Here is a 22,156-nt window from a genome sequence, read left to right as displayed (position 1 = left end):
CCCAGTTTCAAATCTTCCTTTGCATCCCTATAGTAGGTTGCCTGCATTCTTGCAATGAATCCATGTCTTTTAAGTTGCTGTAAATTCTCTGTTAAGGTGACAATGAAATCATCTGTGCTCATATTTATTTGTTTCGAGTGATGTTCTATCAACTGTCAGCCAGGCCTTGTAAGTAATTTCATCCACATCTAGACTCTCAAATGTTTCTTCTAGAAAGGTTTTAAGAAATGAAGTGTCTCCACAATAGTTACAATCCCCAAAAAGCAAATCGGTTGGGCAGGGTTACAAAGAAATCTCTCTATGAGATTACCATGTCTTATCGGTCCATTGTAATCTTCACCATCAGTGTGACATTTTGATGAATTGTGCAAACACATACACTGTGATTTCCACTTGCACCAGGGAGAACAACATTTTTTGGTTGCAGTGATGCAAACTTCAAAAATCCCAGCTGAATACTGCTTTGACTCTTGAACAGCTGATATACTTCCTTTAAAATACACAGTATAAGTCTTTTTTTGAACTTTACTCCTTTTCCCATCTACAAGCATTGATACACAGTCCTTCTTCCTAGGCATATTACGGCTGATTTCAGCAGATTGGTAAAATAATTTGACAGATTCTTCTGTTGCCTTTGGAATTTTGTTACCAGACTTTGTTTCACAAACTTCTTAGCTGTTCTTGCTGTGTAATTGCTTACATTGAATTCATCCTGTATTTGTAGAGGAGTGAAGCTACTGGGGAGAAAAGAAAAGATTTACTGTTTGTCACTTCTCTTATCAGATGATTGAAACTTATCTTTTAGTTGACCAATCACTTCATTGTAGTACTTTTTGTAGCATTCAAGCTCTTTCTTTCTGATCTCCTCATTGTTTTGTGATGGCGCGCTCAACTTTCTACGATATGCATTTGCAATACTTTTAGCTTTATCTTCTTGATACCTATTCCTAGAGGCAAGCATTTTCATCTGCACAGATTCACCCATTGCGCACAATGATTCATTGACTGTGGATATTTATGCTGATGCAGATTCAAAAGATTCATCACCAGCATCATTGTCATCATCACCTGATTTTGGTGCATCTGTGATATCTCGAATAAGCAAAGTAGAGGGCTTAGATGAATGTATGCTTTTTCTACAGGAATAACACCACTTTTTTCCGGGGATTAAGTTGAATGCTTGGTATCTTTTTGCTGTTTCCAGAGTAATTTCTCTTAAATCTTTTGTTAACTTCTTACCAGAATGCTTTGACATTGGATCACAGCAATGCCATTGGTGCGAGGCATAAAATGATAGTTGCTTGTTCTTTTCATGACAACATATTGTATTAGCATCAATACCTGTTCTCAGCTTCAATAGTTTAACTTCAGTTTCTTTCAACACTTGTAATTGATGATTGTCAGCCAAGTAACAAACAGTTCTAGTAGTTAAGCAAACTCACAGCTCCCCTCCATACTAATTATTATTTCTAGTAACAATCTAAACTTTCTCTGGCTGGTGATCATCTTTTATTGCTTATGCAAGGCAAAAAAGAAAGGCAAGATTTGAAAGTGGAGAAGCTAAACAACTCGAAAAGATTCCCTGTGAAGATAAAATGAAAAGTATAGTTGGCAACCAGCAATCTGAAGGTTCAAACGAAGAAATCACAAGCCATAAGGAAGCTTTAACACAATGCAATTTAAATAAAAATGGTGATATTCAAAAGTTGAAAGGTGAAATTGCACAATTAACAGCAGAGTTAAATGAAAGAAAATTGTGTAGTCTACAAGCTGTGTCAAGAAAATAAAGTCTAAAAGCTAATTCTTTTGGGTACAGAAAAGTTAGATCATTAAATGATTTGAATTTTTTTACTCGTCTAGCTAACCTACACCTGTTCCTATGGATAGTTAGTCTAGTGAAAGGGGTGAGAACTTGTCTGAAATCATTGTCAACGGAGGATCACGTTTTAATGGTGTTAATGAGCAATCCATTCTTTGGATTCTTTGGATTTGCAGCCTGCTGCAAGGTTTGTTCAGCCTAGCAGCGTAGAAAACCAAAAATTGAAATAAGAAGACACATATATAACATTAAATTAAGTGAAGTCTAGTTTTTATTTGAAAACAACTTTCTATTTAGAACTTCTTGTTTTTAAAGAAAAATGTTTGGTTTAATATATAATATATTTTATGAGAAATAATACTTACCTTAAACCATGATCCTAAATATTTAGGGTTTGTTAAAGAGATAAAAAGGCCCCTTTCATAATTTCTCAACTGTTGATGTTCAAAATAGCAGCTTATTGGCATGCAATGATAATTTTGCTCAAAAGTAGTTGTATTCTTTGAAATTTTGAAGCAAATTGAACAACCTGTAAACTTTGAGTTTATTGTTTGGGCACATGAATCGGTTGTGGTAGTTGTGTCTGTTTAGTTTAGCCTTTCATTGTCATCAAAATATATGCAAATTTGGGCTCCCTTCTTCAAAAAATCGTTAAAGGTGAAAAATACAGTTGAGACAGTGCAATTTCAGGAAAAGATGCTGCAAAATTCTTTCAGAGTATCTTATTCAAACTGCCCATTCATTGAAAAAATAAAGAGTTGGCTGATCCTAAGCCTAAGAATAGAAATGCATCAAAGGCTATGTAGAGAAAGCAGTAAGTCTACCAGGAAAAAGATTTTGTCAGTGTAGAAAGAAACAAGCACATGCAAAAAAGATTATTGCTTTGTAATCGCAAGGAACTTTGTTGCCTTTGAACAAAGAAATCCACATATGAAAATAGGTTTTCCAAGTTTTGTAGTCTGCACCCAAAAATCGATACAAGGATTTGAAGAAGATGATTGTGTGTGATATTGAAAGCAGAGAATGCATGATACATTGCTGCTCAGAGTGTCCTCGAACCAAGCCACTCCAAGAATTAATAACTGTGGAATTGAGCAAACAAGAAACTGATTAAATAGAGTACAGTCAGTGGCAAAGCATTGATCGACCAACTCTGATTACAGTAAAAGCTAGCACTGACAGTCCTAGACACTCTTGTTGCTAAAATAAACTATTTGACAACAAATTCATTTTTTGCCAAATGCCAAAGTAGGTTTTACAAGAGTTGAAAAGGAAATCTTTCATCCACAAGCTGTATTTTTGTTCTTTCAAGATGAGGTGCAGAGGTTTCATTTGGACCATCAATAATGTACCTGGCTCCCAGTTATCATCATCATCATTTAAGGGGACGAGAGTCCCTGTTTTGAGGATATTTTTTCATCATTCAAACATCAACTCATTTGAGACATGGGCAGCATGGTTATTGCAAATGGAACCAAGCATTTGAAGATACCACTAGTGTTTTGTAAAGTCATGATTATCGAGCCAACAGAGGAAGACATCAGACTAGTTAAAACAGGGAAACTAAAGTGTCGTCTATTTCATGGTGAATAATGTTCTTCACATGCAAGACATCACCCTGAAACAAACAGCATTGTTAGTTCATGTCTTTTAGACAAGTTCCACAAAGAAAATTTTAAAGGCGAGAGAGAGATTTTTGATTGGCGAGAGACATGAGTAACATGAGTTTGACAGATTGTTTAGTCCAAGGACTTCACAATTCCACTAACACACAGTTGAAGGAGCAGATTTACATTATATTGAAACTTTTTTTTATTTATTCAGATCTAATTTTGAATGATAAAAAATGTTTCTACATTGAAGTTTCTCTACAGCACTGATACTGGTAATTTTTTGAATAATTTGATCCTGAAGAAAAAAACCTGAAGTATGCAAGATTTTGTCTAGTACACAAGACTCTTACAACTCAGTGTAAAGTTTTACAGGTAAGTGAACGAAATGAGACTGAAGGATACCAGACGGCTTCACTTGATGGCTGTACTCAACGGCTCTATATAATGACTGACTTAACAAACAGCATGGCAATTTGAGGAAAACACATGACACACAAATTACCAAGAAACAATAGGGTTCCGAGTACTTTATGCTATGTGGTTGAAGCTCAATAATTCTAAAAATGGGTTGTGTCTTTTGGGATAAACCACACGATTTTCATAGGAAAAAATGGTGCGAGACAAAGAATCCCATTCCAAGAAAGGGTCAGATGTCATCTATGTTAAATATTGTGATAGATATTGTTTGTTCAGTTGTTCATTGCATTTTTTCTTGGCTGTTTCTTTCTTTTGCACTTTACTAAGGCTCACTTTCAGTACTTTTTTGAAAAATTTACAAAAAAATTTACGAAATCTTTGTGTCACTTTGTATCAATTCTTGTAGTTCGCTTTGATTGGCTATCATTTTTAATGTTTACTGTTTGCAGTCCTATGGTGCCAACCTTAAAAATCATTACCATTGCTTTTTTCATTTATATTCTTTTTTATCATTTCATACTTTACCTGAAGCCTGATGCGAGTGATAACATGGTGGTTTATTCTATCCATCATTTTCAAAATTTGTATTTTCATTATCATTATTAATATACATGTTTTGTTTACAAGTGAAAAGTAACATGAGTTCAAACTCTCATTCAGAAAAACCTGCGTACACCTCAGCATTGGCAGTCCAAACTCCGATGTATGCAGATATCATTAGAGAGGACATTTCCAACGCGATAAAGCCAAATGTTTGGGAGCGAATGGGACAGCTAACTAGCATCAATGGAAATCTAGATGGTAAGCTGTGTAACAGGGACGCCGAAATGACCAGCAGCCAAGGGGGCTAGCTTCAGTTTAAGAGCATTTGAAAAACAATTCCTGAACAACCGCTTTTACTAATTCTTTTGTTAGTGTCACTTCATTTTTAATTTCCTGTAAGCATCTTGAAAATGGGCTATCTGCAGTCATAAGAAATATTATAACATGTTTTGATAAATTTCGTAAGTAATAAGGCACTACTGACAGGATTTCAGATGAATTTCTTTGACAACTACAAAAGGCCGATGTCAAGGACACTTTGATGAAAAAAAGGCACTTTGGCCCCCCCTTTACCCCTCCTATCAAAGGCATCCCTGTGTGTAGCTTCTGAAAGTAAGCAATTTGCCTTTCATTTGAATTATGAAAGTTTTAATCTTTTGATAGATGTATCTTGTAGATAAACTTCTCCTCCTTGCTGTGACAGTACTCTCTAGTTTTTTGCTAGTATTTTCCCAATAGATTTTCTTGCTTCTTTTTGGTATTTTAGGGAAAGCCAGAGAAAACAAAAATAAGCTGGAGGCAAAGACAAGGTGCAAAACTAGTTTCATCAAGACAAGACATAATGCAGTGGGTGGTCGCAAGTCCAATGCAATCCCCGCCAACCTCTCAGGGGCACATCAAAATGAGCCAGCAGGAATAAGCAGGCTTCCTTCCAAATGCGTGCGTTTCCTTTCCATAGCCTCTAAAGTTATATCCTTTCGTCATAGTGTAGCAACTATAATGCATGGTCTTTGCCTGGCAGACAGTTAGCATCCAGGGTAGCTCCCGAACACTGTCTTGAGACAATCAAGCCATGCTTTATGGAATGTCATTGGGAGTCACCACACCGACTTGTGAAATAACATCTTCACAGGAGAGTCATTGCAACAATTTGTCGTTTTACGTCCAGCACCCCAAACGAAGCATAAACATTTCTCTGCATCTGCGCTTCACTTGTGCTAGCTTTAAACAGTTGATTCACAGCAGAAGTACTAGAAGTTACAAAAATGCTAAAGAATATAATTTCGATCTTCGTGATAAGATTGGGCTAAATCATAGCAACTCATTTGCTGGTGGTATTGCATTGCCTATCCATAAGTCGATAAACAAGCACCAGTGTTTTCAAAGTCTAAACTAACAAACTTGACCAAAAGCGATATCATTCAATGTCACTGCCAAGCTGTTCTGTCCCTTGCCTTGGTGGAGTTAGACCAAGAGTATGTTCCTTGCTATCTGACAAAACAAGTTTAAACAAGCTACAGAGCATCTTGACTTCATTGCAATTTGAGCCAGGTTCTTGCAGAAACTTTGATTGGTCAACAATTTGTGAGAATTTTTTGGTAAAAAATATCCCAAATCTATAATGGGGAAATAAGGAGGCCATAGATGGACATTTAAAAACAGCGTTAGAAAGTTGTGACAGTGACAGACAGGTAGATATTAGCGACAGACATTTATCCCAGCAAGAAAATTCCTTACATATTCCTGTTTCTGAGAGTGCTAATAGTAATACTAATAATAGTTTCTGAGAGTGCTAATAGTGGTAAAGAAAGTACCAAAAAGAAGAAGCTTATATTGTCTTCCGAACAACAGACAAGCCTTGAGAAAGCACTCATGCTAACCAAAGGCAATCATTGGAAGACATAATTTTGGACACTTGAGGCTAGATACATCAGAAAAATGTTTGCCGAAGTTGAAAAATCTATGTCACAACTTCGATTTCCCAAAAAAAATTAAAACAACATTGGTCTAACTGCTATCAATCTTCAGAAATTTATAGAGGAAACGGTAAGTCAGGATACAAGCTATCATTCTTCAACTCAAACAGGCAATAAAAGTGCTTTATCATGAACACGTCCGTAATAACGTACTTTATATTGATGCTACTGTGTCCGTACCAATCAAGTCAAGTGGCTCTCAAAAGTTTTGTATTAAATTGGGGTTATTCGCCATCTGTGGAGGAGCAGCAGCGCAGGTGGGAAATCCTGGGGAAATTACAATAATTAACGCATAGCTAAATCTTGTGACTCGCTCTTTTGGTAAAACGATGCCATGCTTTGATCATGCGTTTTTTAAGTGATATAGGGATAGGTACCGATTGGTTATGAAGTGAATTCAAGAACGATTGTGATCTGATTGAGGAAAGATACAGTCCTCTATAAGAAGGGTCCGATATTTATTGAAAAGAAACACGGCTTCATGTATGCGCAGCGCATAAGATGAAACTTAATAAACAGAATGTCCTCTATAAGAAGGGTCGATATTGATTTAAATAAAACGTGGCTTCATGTATGCGCAGTGCATAAGATGAAACTTAATAAACAGCATGCCACTGCTGAACATTGTAGGAACTTTGATGAGAAGAGTCAGGTAACTAACTTTGATTTTGCAATGTGCCTATTTGGGTGTCTTATGAATTGTCAGAACTTGGATGATGCTATTGCTTTAGTAGAAGACACAAAAGTCGTAATGACCTGGGAAATGGCTATTTCTGCTGTAAGCAAGGCACTGCAGCGTATTTCTGCAAGTATTAACACATTCAACAAGAATTTACAGCCTCAATTTGAGAATGAAACAGACGTCGACAAGATTTTCTTCACTCCCCTGATTTCTGCACTGACTTCAGACAAGAACCCTTGTATTCTGCATCTCAATTCCATCAGCTCTGGCAAAGAAATCTCATATCAGCTAGATAATCAACAACCACGGTAGAAACAGAAGAAGGGAAGGCAAAACAAAGCGGCTGTGAATTCAATGATTTTAACAGAGAACAAGAAAGAGAAAATAAACGTATACCGCAAGATAATTCTGAAGCGGAATATAGAGAATATATAATTTAGAAAATAATAGATATTATATACCAAGTTACTTGGAATAGTTACAAGGCAAACTTCCCTACATACCTTTCTGGAATAATATTTCTGGAGTATCTGTTTGTGGGACCAAAGTCGCCATAGTAAAAAATATTCTGAAATTGAAACTTGCTATGCCAAAACATATTTAGATGGAAATGCCACAAATGGGTATGCAGAGCACTTTTTTAACATGAAGAAGCTTGATAAAAACAAATTGATGTTATTGATCATTAAATTTATCTAGAAATGTTGGGAAGATCAAAGAGGCTTGAGAAGACATTTTTTTGAATGGGTTACTTGTTGGTATGGCTGAAGCAGACGGGGAAGACGGTAGCAGGCAACCCTAAAAATGCTAGAAAAAATAAATGGAAAAAAACCATTGACAAATTGTGTCAACACAACGATCAATTGCTTGTCGACGAAGACGGTGATGTTCCAATCCATACCCTAGAGGGATTGTAGTCAAAAAAGCCATTACAAGGGGACAATGGAAAAAGGACACAAAAATCAGGAACCCATCAAAAGGCACCTAAAAGCTCTCTATATTTCGCACCTACTGTTTCATACAAGCTCAACCCTGAAAGAAAATTGTATGATATCAATATTGAGATTCCTAAAATAGCAAAAAGGGCACTGGATATTAATGACTGCAAAACTGAAACACAGACAAAAAGTACAAATAACAAACATGTTTCAAAAGCTGACATAAGCAGTATAGGTAGTTACAGCAAACCAGGAACTGAAAGGCAACTGAGCCCAATTGAGAAGCCAGGATTTTCTGTCTAACAGGTTTTATGACAGGGCTGTGCGAAAAAGTTTTGATTCCATAGCTCAACTAAAAATAATTCTGAAAGATGATTGGCACAATTTACCCCAGAATGACAAAGAATCATATATGAGGGAGGTATTAAAGAATGAAGAGCCTAGTTTACTTTGTGGAGATACTGACGCTCCAAGCCCCAATGTAGAGACCCACATTGAACATTGGACAATATGTTATCTATGCTTAAAATGGTTCCACCAAAAGTGTGTGCTAGTTGACAAAAATTTCTGTTATGTTTTTGATAGCTTTGTATGTCAATAATGCGCAAAATCTCATTTTGTTGGGTTTACAAACTTCATCGATAGTTATGGTTATAAAATCCCAGAAGAAATCGAAGAAATCTTGGAACTTTGTTCTTCAGAATGGGGTAGCATGTCAGATGAACAGAAAGAAATTGTCGGGCATTTATGAATCCTAAGTAAGCATGGGCTAAAAAATAAGAATAACATCTGCTATTTGAATTCTTTACTCCAAGTAATCTGTGGCTCAGTCATATATTAGTTTTTTAGTGAATTACCAAAAATGTCTACGATAATGAAACTGTTGCAATCTATTCATGAAAGTCTGTGCCAGCCAGGTAGTAGGCCTCTTGAGTACACAGCTGCAATGAATGTAATTAAAACCATTGTAACAGGTGATTCCGCAGACTCGCGTATGCAATGTGACAGTGTCAAATGCTTGGCTAAAATTATATCCACTTTAATGTTATGAGAGAACTATTGAAGCCTTAGAGGAATTTTTTAGGCATATACATTAAAGGCAATATTCAAAATTCAAGCTGTATTTATCTCCTGACAGCTTATACAAACTATCACCACTGTTCTATACAATCACCTCTTTGGGATTGGTGTACCATTTCCCAAAGAAATCGTGTTGGAGGTCAATGTAGGTGTCAGAAAAACGAAAATAATTTTGTACAAAGATCCTTTTCAATGTTTCTACCGGCTGTGTTGGTAAAAGTAAAAGTATTAGATAGAAATGTTTTTAACAAAACCACTTGTGCAGAAGTCATTTAAAACATTCCAATAGATATTTCCTCAAAACTAGACCTCAAGAACATTGTCTTGGTTACAACTGCAAAAGCCAAGGAAAATTACATCTACTTGAAGTTATTTATTTCATCGGCATGACAAATATTCTAGATAGGCATTACACATGGACACTTTTTGGCGAAAACGATGCTGCAATATCCTTTAATGACAGCACTATAAAAAGTTGTTTGAAAGCATCTTTTTTTAAAACAAAATTTTTCCGAACAACTGCTAGGGTTCTTTTCTATATTAGAGATGATGTTTTTGAGAATACAACAGGTTGTCCATGAGAAACTTCACTACATTCAAATGATATTGAAAGTTTTGAAGAATATTGGTTTAGTTTACACGGCCTACGTTTTTGAGTTTAAATGATTTTAGAAGCCTTTCTAGTGAACATGAACTGCCATCAGATAATGTTTATTATTTCCTGTGAAGGGTTTTCACAGATTTTGGTTCCAAACTTAATGATGAGGAAGTTGTTTCTGAGGTGCTCCCAACACAGTTTATGACAGCTCTCTTGAACCATGAAAAGCAAAATAGAACTCTTTGTAGGCTCTAATGCTAGCTTGCCTTTACATGTCTGTTGATCTTTTGTTCATACCATTTCATCAAGGTAGCCATTGGAGCATGATTTGTGTCTATATAAAAAAAGTCATCATTCATTGTGATTCATGTTCCTCAAAAGAGGCAGATCTAACTGCCTTTCAGGCAGTTATTGAGTACCAATCAAAATGCTATGCATATTTGAAAACAGCTACTAACTTGGCACGTTATAGACTAATTAGCCTGAGTGATGCAGGGCTACAACGACAGTTCGACAATGTGAGCTGCAAAGTCTTTACATGTGTCTTTGCGTATTCACTATTAAGCTTAAAAGATAAATTTAACATAAGCAAAGAAAATTGCCTACAATTAGGTACTGTGTAGCAAATGAGGCCATTAAAGGGATAAGACCTACGGACAAACAGCCTGTTAAATGCAGAAACCAAGATCTCCAGGACAGTTTACCATTTACTGCAGACAGGATACAGAGAATCTTTCACTACACTTTGAAAATTCCTTGCTAGCGAGAGGCATTGGTACCCCCAAACCGTAGATGCAAATGAGTTTGAGGTAGATATGTAGAATATGCTATGAATAGAAGAATATTTCTACACAATAGAAAATGAAGGCTTTTGTCAATGCTGATTATTATGCCAGCCACCCCCATATTGAAAACCTAGTGCACATGAAAGGTTTGCTTAAAGTTAATTTTTTTTAAAAGCCCTGTCTTTTGATGCTGGCGATACTTTTGAGAATGCTTCACAAAATTTTGTTGAGTGTATCAAAAAAAGAAGCATTCTACAACTGCACCAATCAAAGGTGGAGCTCTTTATTTTGTATGATGGGCCTGTCAAGTGTGTTAGGTTTACCCATTATGTCTGTTTATCCTCAAACACCGTCACAATTCTTTGATCTGCTTAATGCCATGTTTGAGGCAAGAAATTTTTGTAAAGCTGATCAGCAGACCATTACTTTGCTTTGGTCAAGATTAGACATTGGTAACAGGCCTAATTCTGCAAATTACACTTCAAACCATATTGTTTTTCTTTTTGTTAAACAAGCTGAAACTAGAGAAGAATCTAGCCAGTTACAGACATCCCAACCATCCAAGGTGAGGCAATCCAAAATTTCTTTTCCTGTGGCTACAAAAGTAACAGCTACGGCTACAGCTGAATATTCCTTGTTCTTTTGCAAATGAATCAGCATCAAGCAGAGTCCTCTAAAACAACCTAAAGCAGAGTCCTCTAAAACAACTTAAAGCAGAATTCTCTAAAAATAACATCTCCAATATCCAGTCTTTGCTTAATGTAAATTATATTGGATCTATCTGTGCCCAAGTCTCAAAGTTAGATGACAGCCAGAGATATGATATTATACTAAATGTCTGGTAGCCTGATGAAGAGTTTGAGTTTCCTTGCCGAGTTTTTTATGGAAAGCAAAGAAAGTTTCTACCTAACTGGCTGAAAAGGTTCCTTGGTTGACCTATTCAAAAATCTTGGATAGAGCATATTGCCTGCCATGCATTTTATTTCATAGAAAAGTTGGTTTCAATGTCCAGAAAGCAACACAACTAATTAATAGCCCTCTTACTGATTGGTCTTGTGTTTCACGTTGATTCCAACAACATGAAAAAAATTCTGAAATCTGACAAACCTTTCTCATTACTATGTAGCATTTTGCTGATGTGTTGGAAAATAAAATCAAGCCAATTGACCAGATATATGATGAATCTCTTAATAAAGTGGTTTCTCAGAAAAGTGAGAAGTTGGTTTCAATTTCCAAAATTGTTTTGATTTGTGGCCGTCAGTTACTGCCTTTCCGAGGTCATAGAGATGATGCCCCATACTATGAAACAGAGGATTGTAGTAATTTTCAAGCTCTTTTAGACCTAAGGGTGGATAGTGGTGACAAAGCTCTACAAAATTATTTTGCCAGTGCTCCACAGAATGCAACATACAGGTTTAGAACCATATTAAATGAAACAATATCTTGTTCTGCTGCCATTTAAAATGAAAAAATAATCAGAGGGTATTAAAGAATCTAACCTTTTTTCTATTTTGGCTGATGAGGTAACTGATTGTTGAAATAAGGAACAGATGCCCCTCGTTTTACGTTATGTGGATCCTGAAGGTAACATTCAAGAAAGATTTATGAAGTTCATATACTGTGACACAGGAATAACTGGGGAAGCACTGAAAGATAAAAATTTTTTCACTTTGGAGAACGAATTTGACCTAGACATAAAATATTGCAGAGGTCAGTGTTATGATGGTGCTGGAAACATGGCTGAAAAATATTCCGGTTTGTCTACTAGAATAAAGGAAGTTAATGATCTAGCCCTCTACACCTACTGTGCCTCTCACCGCTTAAATCTATGTGATGCCACATCATGCCAGTTACAAAGTGGGCGAAACTTGATGGACAATATTCAAGATGTTTCTAAATTCTTCAACAACTCTCCAAAACGCCAAATTGTTTTAGAGAAGATGGTCAAAGAGCATTTACCTGGTTACAAACATTTCAAACTTATTGATGCGTGTCGTCATAGAAAGGTTCTGCGAATAGATGGCTTGGAGAGATTTCTTGCTATGTATGTTGCCATTGTAGAGGAGTTTTGAAAAATATCCATAGTTTTGTTTCACTTTTCTGGAAAAACTCTTTCCCAGTATTCACTTGTTCTTGAAGAAGTACCAGAAAAAACTACTTGATTTTGATTTGGTTGGAAAAAAATTAGTTATTGCAGGCGAAGCAAGACAAGACATAACGCAAAATTCGGCATCTACACTGTTTTCTGCTGTAATCATTCTCTTCAAAATATGGCATCGACACAGAATGTTTTCCTCAGAGGAATGAAGTGTCAAGCAGTTCTGCAATTGAATTTGAAGGGTTCAAAAGGTCAATGATGTTTATGGTGACTGATGTAAAATGTGGCATATCAACATTTGTATCTGATAGACATTCTTCTATTGTGAAACAAATGAGAGAGGTTTTCACAGATATACACCATTACTTTGATGTGTGGCATTTAACAGAATGTAAGTTGTATCAATTCATGACAAGTCGCAGTTTATGAATGGAATTTGTTTGCTTTTTTTACTCCTCCTATGTGTTTCAAATTCCTAATTGTATTAATTTTGTTTTACACAGTAGTAAGAAAGATATTGAAAAATATTTCGAAAGTTAAAGGTTGTGAGGCATTGTCAGAATGGATTCAACATTGTGTGAACCACTTATACTGGTGTGCAGTTACAACTCCAAGTGGTGATGGAAATATTTTTTTGGCAAAATTCAAAACGTTCCTTAGCCATATAAGAGACAAACACACAGATTTGGAAGATCCCATTTTTGATAAATGTGCCCATACAGATATAATTAAAGGAAGGAAATGGCTTAAAAAAGGTAGATAATATTAATAAGAAAAGTTACTTTTTTCTAAGTTAATAGAGACAAAACAAAGAGACATTTCTTGCCAATTGAGTTGTTTGCCAAATACATGCTGCCTAAAACTGTTTTCAAAACTGTATTTTGTAATAATACAGGATCTCTTTACAACAAAACATTTTCTCGCAACCCACCATCAGATTTCATAATGACTGCACCTTAAACTATAGATTCAAGTATAGATGATACAGTGGTGAAGGCATTGACAGAGAAAAGCATCGTAAATGGAATTAAGAAAGCATCACCCATTGAACAAATAAGATGTTTGGAAAGTTTCCATTCTGTTGTAAACCAATTTTTGCCCTGAAAGGATTGGGTACTCTTATAATGGTATGCATATCAGGTGGGTATCAGTGAAAACAATTTTTTTCTGCATAACTTTTAAAAATGAAATCAGTGTAATTGGCCTGTAGAAGCAATAATGCCCTAAGACATTCTCCAATGTACTGAATGCTAAATATTGACTGAGTGGTGATGAATTGGATTTTATATTTTGCACTGGACCTTAATGCAATCATTCTTTGCAGGTTTGCCTCAAAATCTAGTGCAAAATATCATTGGACCTGTAATATAGGTACTTATTTCATTTTAGGTCAGTCTTGCGTTTATGCTTATATTTGTTCATGCTTCTCTTTGTTTAGGATATATTAGTTTGTCGCGTGTTAGTTTTTCATGTTTTCCGGTATAGCAATATTTTACATGCCCTTTTGCTCTACAAAGTTCCCCCGCGTATCCTAATATATCTAACACCTCCTACTAGTTCATTTACGTATTGCACGATAGATACCGACAATAACACCGGCAATTATTGATATTAGTTTGCTATATTGTAATGCTGTTATATAAAGTAGAATACAGAGAAACAGTTAGTTAGTGAGAGAGAAGCGTGGTGCTTGCGAAAGGCCACTGCTATCAAACATGTAGACACTAACTCACACACACACAGAACGGTCATGGATGGAAAGGCTAAGAGAGGGCTGATGGCATTCAACCCAAGTGGCTTGTGAAAGCACTCGAGGTTTCGTTTCATATATATATATAATTTAATGGCGTAACAGTGCTTGTGAAAGGCTGTTTAGTACCTAAGTTTCGATATTGTGTAAAAGTACGTCTTAGCTTTGGATGGAACAAAAGGAATTGATTTTGTGTGTCAAAACGTGTCATTTATTCGCTCGGTCAATCGCTCAAACAACGAATGGTGTCAGAAGTTTTTACAAATGTATATACCAGCAGCAAATTTTACAGACCTACATATTTTTTCCTGGCCATAAGCACTTGCTAAAAAATAAATTCACCTGTCTATAAATTTTACAGGCATGCTATTCCATCTATACATTTTAACTTCAATTTACAACGCGAAAAAAAGAAGAAAGCCGATGGATCAGTCCAAATAGAAGTTCACTACCCTAAATTTAAAAAAGGTGAAGCTTCCATCAAAGAGGTAAGTGATCAGCAAGATTTCAGTAGGTTTAAATCTAACAACAAAACCCTTTGCTCTATTATGTTAATGCAGAAAATCTATTTGGAATATAGTTTTGCAAAGGAATTGAATAAGGGAACGCCCCAAAATATAATTGAGAAAGTCCTTTTAAAGGCCCTTTGAACATATCAAGTCATTGTATATATTCACCTTCTTGAGAATAAAAAATATGAGTGACACATGAAACCTGGCTCTAAAAAAGTTATGAACAAAGGTAAATTAATTTTGCAGTGGTGTAGACTAAAAAGATTTTTAGAACAATTTGCCCTATATGAATTTCTCTAAAAAACTTTTCACCTATTGTATCTCAAGCATATGTGGGTGAAATGTTTGCTACATTGATGAAAGGGATTGAGCATGCGTTGTTGGGACCAGTGATAACTGAGCTAAAGCAAATGACACCACCTCCAATGTGAAAGTTTTGAAAAGGAGAGTAGAATAAAAGCACTGAAAAGATTGAAAGAAAGAAGATCGTTGATGAATGATGTGGTTCCACCAACATGACAGCCGCAAGGCTAGTGCACAGGGATCTTTGGTCCCATCCAAAACTTTATACAGTTTAAATTCTTATTTTCATTAATAAAGTATGTTTGTACTCATTTTAGAGACCAATGTTGAAGGTCTGGTACCACATCTTCCAAAATAACTTTCAGAGCAGGGGGGGGGGGGGGGGGGGAGAGCCATTTATCCTGTCACTCGCAAGTTACAATTGGTGACTTTAGGAGAGATGAATTTAACTTTTTGTAAACAATTTCTCACTGAAAACCCGACAAAACAGATAGTTAAGCGTACTTTGCAAAAAAACAGAGTGAGAAGCTGCAAAAGAAATAGGAAGCCATTAGTTTACTTAAAAACAGGTCTTGCTGTGTGAAATGGGCGAAGGCAAAGCTTGAATTGCCTGTATCCTACTAGAAGGATGTTGTTTGCACCGATGAAAATCTTTTTTGTTTATAAAATAATTCTGGTGTACTGAGAGCTTGGAAAACAAAAAGGGAAGCCAGTAAAGCCTGGTTTCCATACAGCTCTTTCTTGTCTTTTCTAGTCTCTTTTTGAGTGCAAAAGATTGAATGGAAACGACCCCTAAAGAATAGAAAAGACAAGAAAAGCCAAGAAAAGAGAAAAAAGACACAAGAGCGGTGTCTTCTTTGTCTTTGAGATAGATTCCATTCCATCTCAAAGACCAGTCTATGTGAAAAAACTAGTTGTGTCTAAATGAAAAAAATGCCGTGAAATTACATCAAACAAGGAAAATCTTGGTCGAAAAAAAAGCTAGTAGAGTGTATTAATAAAATGTGTAAAATAGGATTCAGCAACCTCATGATGAAATTCTGGGCATTGTTACAACATATCTTAAAGCAAATGACATTGAAGCCCCTATTTTAAGGAGGGAAAGCCAGGTAGAGAATGGCTTACGTCTTTCATTCGCAGAAATAAACTGTCCCTGAAAAAAGCGTAAATGATAAGTTCAGCAAGAAAATCAGCAACCTCAAACCCCTTTATCATTCATGACTTTTACGAGAAACTGGAAGACATAATAAAATCAAAGGGCCTTACCATGGAGCAAATTTGGAATTGTGATGAGTCTGAATTTCCAACACAAGGGTAAACCTGCATATAAGGTTACTTGCGGTGCATGATGGGAAAACGTTACGACACTGGCAGTTTACGATGCTGCTGGTAAAGCACTTTACCCCTTAATAACTTTCAATGAGTCTTCTTGGTGCGGAAACAGGGCCCTTCCGAAAACCCGGTATGGGATATTTGAAAATGACCGGATAACCACTGAACTTTTTGAATAATGATTTTCTAAGTTTGCGATGGAGATTACCACACGACCATTGCTTTTGATATTTGACGGACATTTGACACACGTTTCTATCAATGTTTTTGAAATGGCAAAGAAAGAAAACATCACAATCTTGAAGCTCCCCCCTCATGTAACAGACTTCCTGCAACCACTAGATGTTTCTGTTTTTGGTCCTCTAAAACGACTGTAGGAATCCAAACTCAACTCATACATTAATGAGTTTCGTTGATGGGAGCCTGTGAGGAAAGCCACTTTTGTCATTTTTTTTCAGAAATTTGGCAAAAAGGTATGACAATGGAAAATATTAAATCTGGTATTTTTGGAACAGGCAATTTTTTCTGTTGGTAAAACTAAATTCCCAACAGGTCGCTTAGATTCCCAGCTGAAAAAACGATACCAAAGGTGGGTAAATGCAGGAAGACCACAGGAATTGGAAGACAATTTGGAATTTCCACACCAGTAAAAGCAGCCCTCCCTTCTCCTTCAAAAGGAAGCTCAACTCCAAAAAAAGGTGCACCTGCAGATGAAAAGTTGACAAAAAGTTCACCAAGGGTTGGGAAAGTTGAAGAACAACCAAAAGTTTGCAGCTGTGAACTTTCCAAAACTATTGGACCTTTGCCGTGTCTTCCACCAACAGGGAAAAAATGGGTACCAGTTTGGGTGCTTAAAGATATCGATGAAAGGGAGGTGGCTAAAAGTTCAGAAAATAAGAGTCTTGAGAATTCATTTTAGATAAAATGAAATGGCCTTCTGAGCAGTCAACAAATAAACAACGTAAAATTGACTTAAAAGCGAAAATCATAACTGATGAAGAGTACTTAAAAGCGATTAAAGATAAGGAGGAGCCACTTACAAAAAAGCGTAAATTTAAAAAGAATACAAAAGAAGGACCATCCGTGTTGTTGGAGGATGAAGAATTGGGTGTATTTCCTAAAGATGAGGCAGATTTTGAATCCTTTTGCGTATCTGATAATAATAGTCTTGCCATCAACGAGAGTGAAAATCCCACCTTACTATTTCCCCCCGTACCAGAAAGACAACCTGTAGCTATTTGAAAGAAATTTGGAAGAAACTCTCACCACGGGTGTCTGAGGAATCTTTGGTATGAAGTTGGTTTGCTGCAATTTTTTTGGTTGGTTTGTTTGGTCGCAAAGAAGAGGCCACAGCTATATGTCGGGAAGGTTTTGAGAAGGTTTGTTGAAGATGAAGAGGGACCCCTATCTGGCTAGAGCTAGATTGCCTGAAGCCCCAGATTGGCAGTGAAAATATTCTTGAGTCCATCCCCAAACACCTCCTGCATGATGTTGACCTGTTTGATGCAATGGACATAATAGCTGGGCCCTTAGACGTCAAATTACTTCGTGGAGATAAATGGGAAGTGAAAGAATTCACAAAAGCGAAACAAACATTTGAAATTGTTTCCAAAATTGACAGAAAGAAAGTTTTTAAGAGCGGACATCCTCTTGCGTGTATATCCCAGTCTGCAGAGTAGGCCAGTTCTCACACATATGCTCAAAGTCATTTCAGACAGATTTTTTGTTGTAAACCTTGTGGCAGTAAATTTTTTGAGTAGATTTCTTATTTTGAACATACAGCACTACATCAACCTGATGCATGAATCTGCCATGCTCTTCAGACTTGTGTTTACCTTATGAGATACATTCAAAATTTTCACAAGAGCACAACTTTTTATTCAAGAAAAAGGTAGAAAGGTGCATTTTGATATGGATACTAAGAATTTTAACGACTAGAATAAAAAAAATCACCAAACTGACTAGAATACCATTCCTTTGTGAAGCAGCAAAGAAATTAAAAAACATTTTGCAAATTAACAACCTAAAAGACCTTAACAATGAAAATGTTGCTACTTTTTTATTTTGTGTTTCAGTAGATGGTACTCGGGAGAAGCATTTTGGCTACAGTTTTTTGCTTGTTATTTATTTTATCAATTATAATTGCTGAAATAATAGATGATGAAGTAGAATCTGGAATTTGCTTTGAGTGTAAGTCTAGGTAAAGTTCAACAAAGAGTCAAATAGGTATAAGAGTGTGTATTTGAAGTGTGAAGGGCATTGTCCACGAAGGTTCCTCAGAGGCGAGGAAAAAAGTTGCAGGAAAAATGTTTTTTAAATCTATTACAAAGCACCACCTTCTATATACAACTAATGTTGCTGATGGTGATTCATCGTCATTTGCTAAAGTTGCAGATGCATGTTTCAAAAAATTTGGAGCTGTCAAGGTTACATGATTTGCAATGCTTTTTAAGGAGTTTGTTAATTGCCCTTCTTAGTGCCTCCTTTCTTTACATCACCCCCAACTCTAACAATCTCCTCCTCAAAATATAAATTTCTGTTATCAACCACTCTCTTGTAAGCCCCTAAAAATGATGAATCTATCTTGTAAGCCCCTGAAAGTGACGAATCTATTTATCAATGGGTTCAAGGTTGACACCATGTGCATAAAATATCTTGGTTACAGAGACTAGAGAATAACAAAAATAAAATTGTTCAACAATATCTTCAATGAGTTGTTTTGTTAGTTTATTATTGTGATTTTAATGTTTGCGTAACAGAATTATAATTAAAACGCTTTTCCAATTTCACAATAAACTTTTACAAAAGACTTTTTTGTAATAAACCTATCAATTTCATAATAAACTTTTCAAGCCCTCTTTTCTCAAAGCTTTCTCTAGAACAAAAATTGCATACGTCCTTGTGGGCTTAGAAGAGCTTTTACAGTAACTACAAACATCTATACTCAAAATGTTAGCAAATATAAATTTATGTAGAATTTAGATATCTGTAGGATATTGCTTTTTGCTTTAGCAGCTGCTTTGGCATTTGAGATTTAGTGAGGTAATTGTGAAATTTTTAGTGCGAAACTATTGTTGTCTCTGTTTATTTAAAATGGATCTAGAAAGATTTTTTCCTGGCACAATTTACTTACATTCATTGTTATTATAGCATTGTATTGTACCGCGCGCAATCTAGTATATCAGGATTACTTGGTGGCAGATGGTGTATTGAATAAGGGGAATTGATCTGCAGACATTCCTTTCCATGGCATTTTCCCTCTGTTTTGACTTCTGGACTCCCACCACGTAATAATATCTCTTCACGCAGGAAAAGCAGCCTGCAATGAATAAATCTCAAATTTCTGTTTTTTAAAAAAATACCCTCAAAAATATATCAGCATTGCCTTCCATGGACTGGCCTTTATCATTCACCAAAATAAAATCAAACTTTTGTTGAGTCATTTGTTTTCAAATTCAGCATAAAGAAAAAATAAAGTTATAGCCCTGTTTAGTTTTCTCACTTGAATGAGCCTTTATCATGTGTCACACATTCAGCCACTCATAAACTATTGAGAATCACAAGAGGAAGCCCTCTGTTCCATCATAGAAGCTATTTGGCCAATTAATGTGCTCCTGATAAACACCCTTCGGAAATAAAACTAGCACCCTCCGGAGTGCTAGAAGTCAAGTGTCCTTGGCTCCACAGGAGTTCCTTCATTGATGAAATGACAAAAGCTGAACCAAATGGGAAAGTCAAATAAGCTAGTTTTTACTTGCCAGCAGCGGGTGACCTATATAAAGATCATAGGTATTTGCATCACCTCCAAGGAGAAGTGATTGCTGAAAATGTACTTTGGAAACATTTTGTGATCTTGATGACAATGGACGTGAAAATCACAAAAGTTAAGAGAGCTAACTTAAGAAAGAAAACCTATGAACCTTTCTTGAAAATTTTCATTTGACTAAACTACTTCCTTCTTGCCTCACCAAAGAAAACTAACTGTTTATTACTATAAGTTTCCTTAACATTTATTCATGTAATATAACAAGAAAGTTGATTAATGTACACATGCCTTGTAGGTGTTTATTACAAGACTCTTCTAAACAAGATTGTCTGAAGCCTAGTAAATAGAGCACTCAGATCTTTCCAAACGATCGTATTAATTCAAGCAGACATAAATAACTGGTTAATTAACTCAAAATTCTGGACTATTTCAATTCCTATTCTTAATTCATTATTCATCAAACAACTGAAGTTCTTCCTTTGATTACAGTCAGGCTTTTCATTTTAACTTCATCTACTGCAATCAGTATTGCTTATAATTCCTAAAAAAATTGTTGTGTTTCAACCATTGTAAGACCTGTACAATGATAAAGTTAATAATAAAGTAGTTTTATTTCATATATTGTTGTATCTTAAGTTGATCCAGTTACATAAAAATTGCAAGTCACCCAAAAAAGTAACAGTAGTGGAAACAACATTCCTGTCTATCGATCCAGTAGCCTAATGGATTAAAGCAATTTAGAGGACAGCAATGATGATGATAGCATATATGATTCCAAAGATGATAACAAGTCAGATTCAAAATATGCCAGTTCAGTTGAAGATGAAGAGAAGTAATTTCTACAAGAGTTTTGTAAAAAGAAATATTTGCATATTTTACTCCTCTATAATGTTCTCTTCAATGTGTCATTATTTGTATTAAGTTTTTTCCAGCAATAACCCCTAATTCATCCTCATTTTACATTTCAAACAAAGTATAGAAAATACAACAGCACAGTGATCAATACCGAAGAATTGACAGTGTGTGGCATTTCAATTTTCCTTTTTTTGCTACCAATTTTCTTAACGCACTAGTGATAGTTATAATTCGTTTATTTAAGATTGTCCTTATCATTGATAGATTTGTCTCTTTCAACAGTTATATGTTGGTGATAACTTGCCAAAAAGCCAAAGCCAGAAAAAATTTTATAATCAAAGCTTCTGCTGCTCTTCAACATTTATTTTGTTTGTAAAGCTGACAACCCACATGTTAGAACATGGCAAACTGGAAGCATGGTTATTGTGAAGCCAATTTGCTACAATCCAGAATGTGGGTACAAGTTTAACTGGTGTAGCCAACCATATCTTGAAGAAACAAAGATCTCTGTTGGTAATCGGCTGTTGTCAATGGCAACTCTGTTTGCTGGTGGTTCCTTCAGTAAGTTTGTACAATTGTCAAGCATATGCCAGTTAGCTGTACTAGTTGTGAAAGTTTTTAAGTACCAAAATGTTATTTTTTGTCCCATGCCAATTTTGTGGTTAATAAACTGTTTTGAAATGAAAATGAACACCATATTCTGCCATAATGAACCATCATCAATCCTACATTCTTAATTGGCACAAGTAAGTATGCAATATATCATGCAATGATGAGATATGATGGAATATTATATACATTTGTGTTATTTCTATTCAATACTATTGATTGAAACAAAGGAAGTTTCTTGCGTTTTGTAGACCATAAAACAGAATTGTGCAGTGGAGCCATACATTCTCTATAACTTTTGACAATCTTGTAACCAGAAGAAATATTGTCCCTTTCTGCGGTACAGAATTTGAAAATGGCTTTGAAAATAGCAAACATTTTACGACATACTAAAAGCTTTTTTGTCTGACACTCCTCAGAGCATGAAACGTCAGAATAGGTTCCGTCAGAATAGAATTTTATCGGAACCTATTCTGACGT

At 35.7% G+C, this 22,156-nt stretch overlaps 1 protein-coding gene and 2 pseudogenes across 2 annotated transcripts; all 3 read left to right on the top strand.

The window, feature by feature from the left end:
• Positions 1–1,014: 1,014 nt before the first annotated feature.
• Positions 1,015–11,516, top strand: LOC148957783 (uncharacterized). 2 transcript variants are annotated; one of them, XM_089114519.1, is made up of 3 exons: positions 1,015–3,804; positions 4,510–4,650; positions 5,159–11,516. In XM_089114519.1, exons 2-3 carry the CDS (start codon positions 4,551–4,553, stop codon positions 5,419–5,421), a joined length of 363 nt encoding a protein of 120 aa, XP_088970645.1. In that variant the 5' UTR covers positions 1,015–3,804; positions 4,510–4,550; the 3' UTR covers positions 5,422–11,516. The 2 variants fall into 2 exon arrangements, with proteins under 2 accessions (XP_088970645.1, XP_088970644.1); XM_089114518.1 differs by having other exon boundaries at positions 1,015–4,650.
• Positions 10,780–13,905, top strand: LOC148957782 (52 kDa repressor of the inhibitor of the protein kinase-like; annotated as a pseudogene).
• Positions 13,906–16,440: 2,535 nt separating this feature from the next.
• Positions 16,441–22,104, top strand: LOC148957781 (uncharacterized; annotated as a pseudogene).
• Positions 22,105–22,156: the final 52 nt, after the last annotated feature.

The sequence above is a fragment of the Rhopilema esculentum genome, chromosome 20, assembly GCF_057945365.1.
Source record: "Rhopilema esculentum isolate cy_ngs chromosome 20, ASM5794536v1, whole genome shotgun sequence".
NCBI lineage: Eukaryota > Metazoa > Cnidaria > Scyphozoa > Rhizostomeae > Rhizostomatidae > Rhopilema > Rhopilema esculentum.
This window is presented reverse-complemented; position numbering and strand designations above follow the sequence as displayed.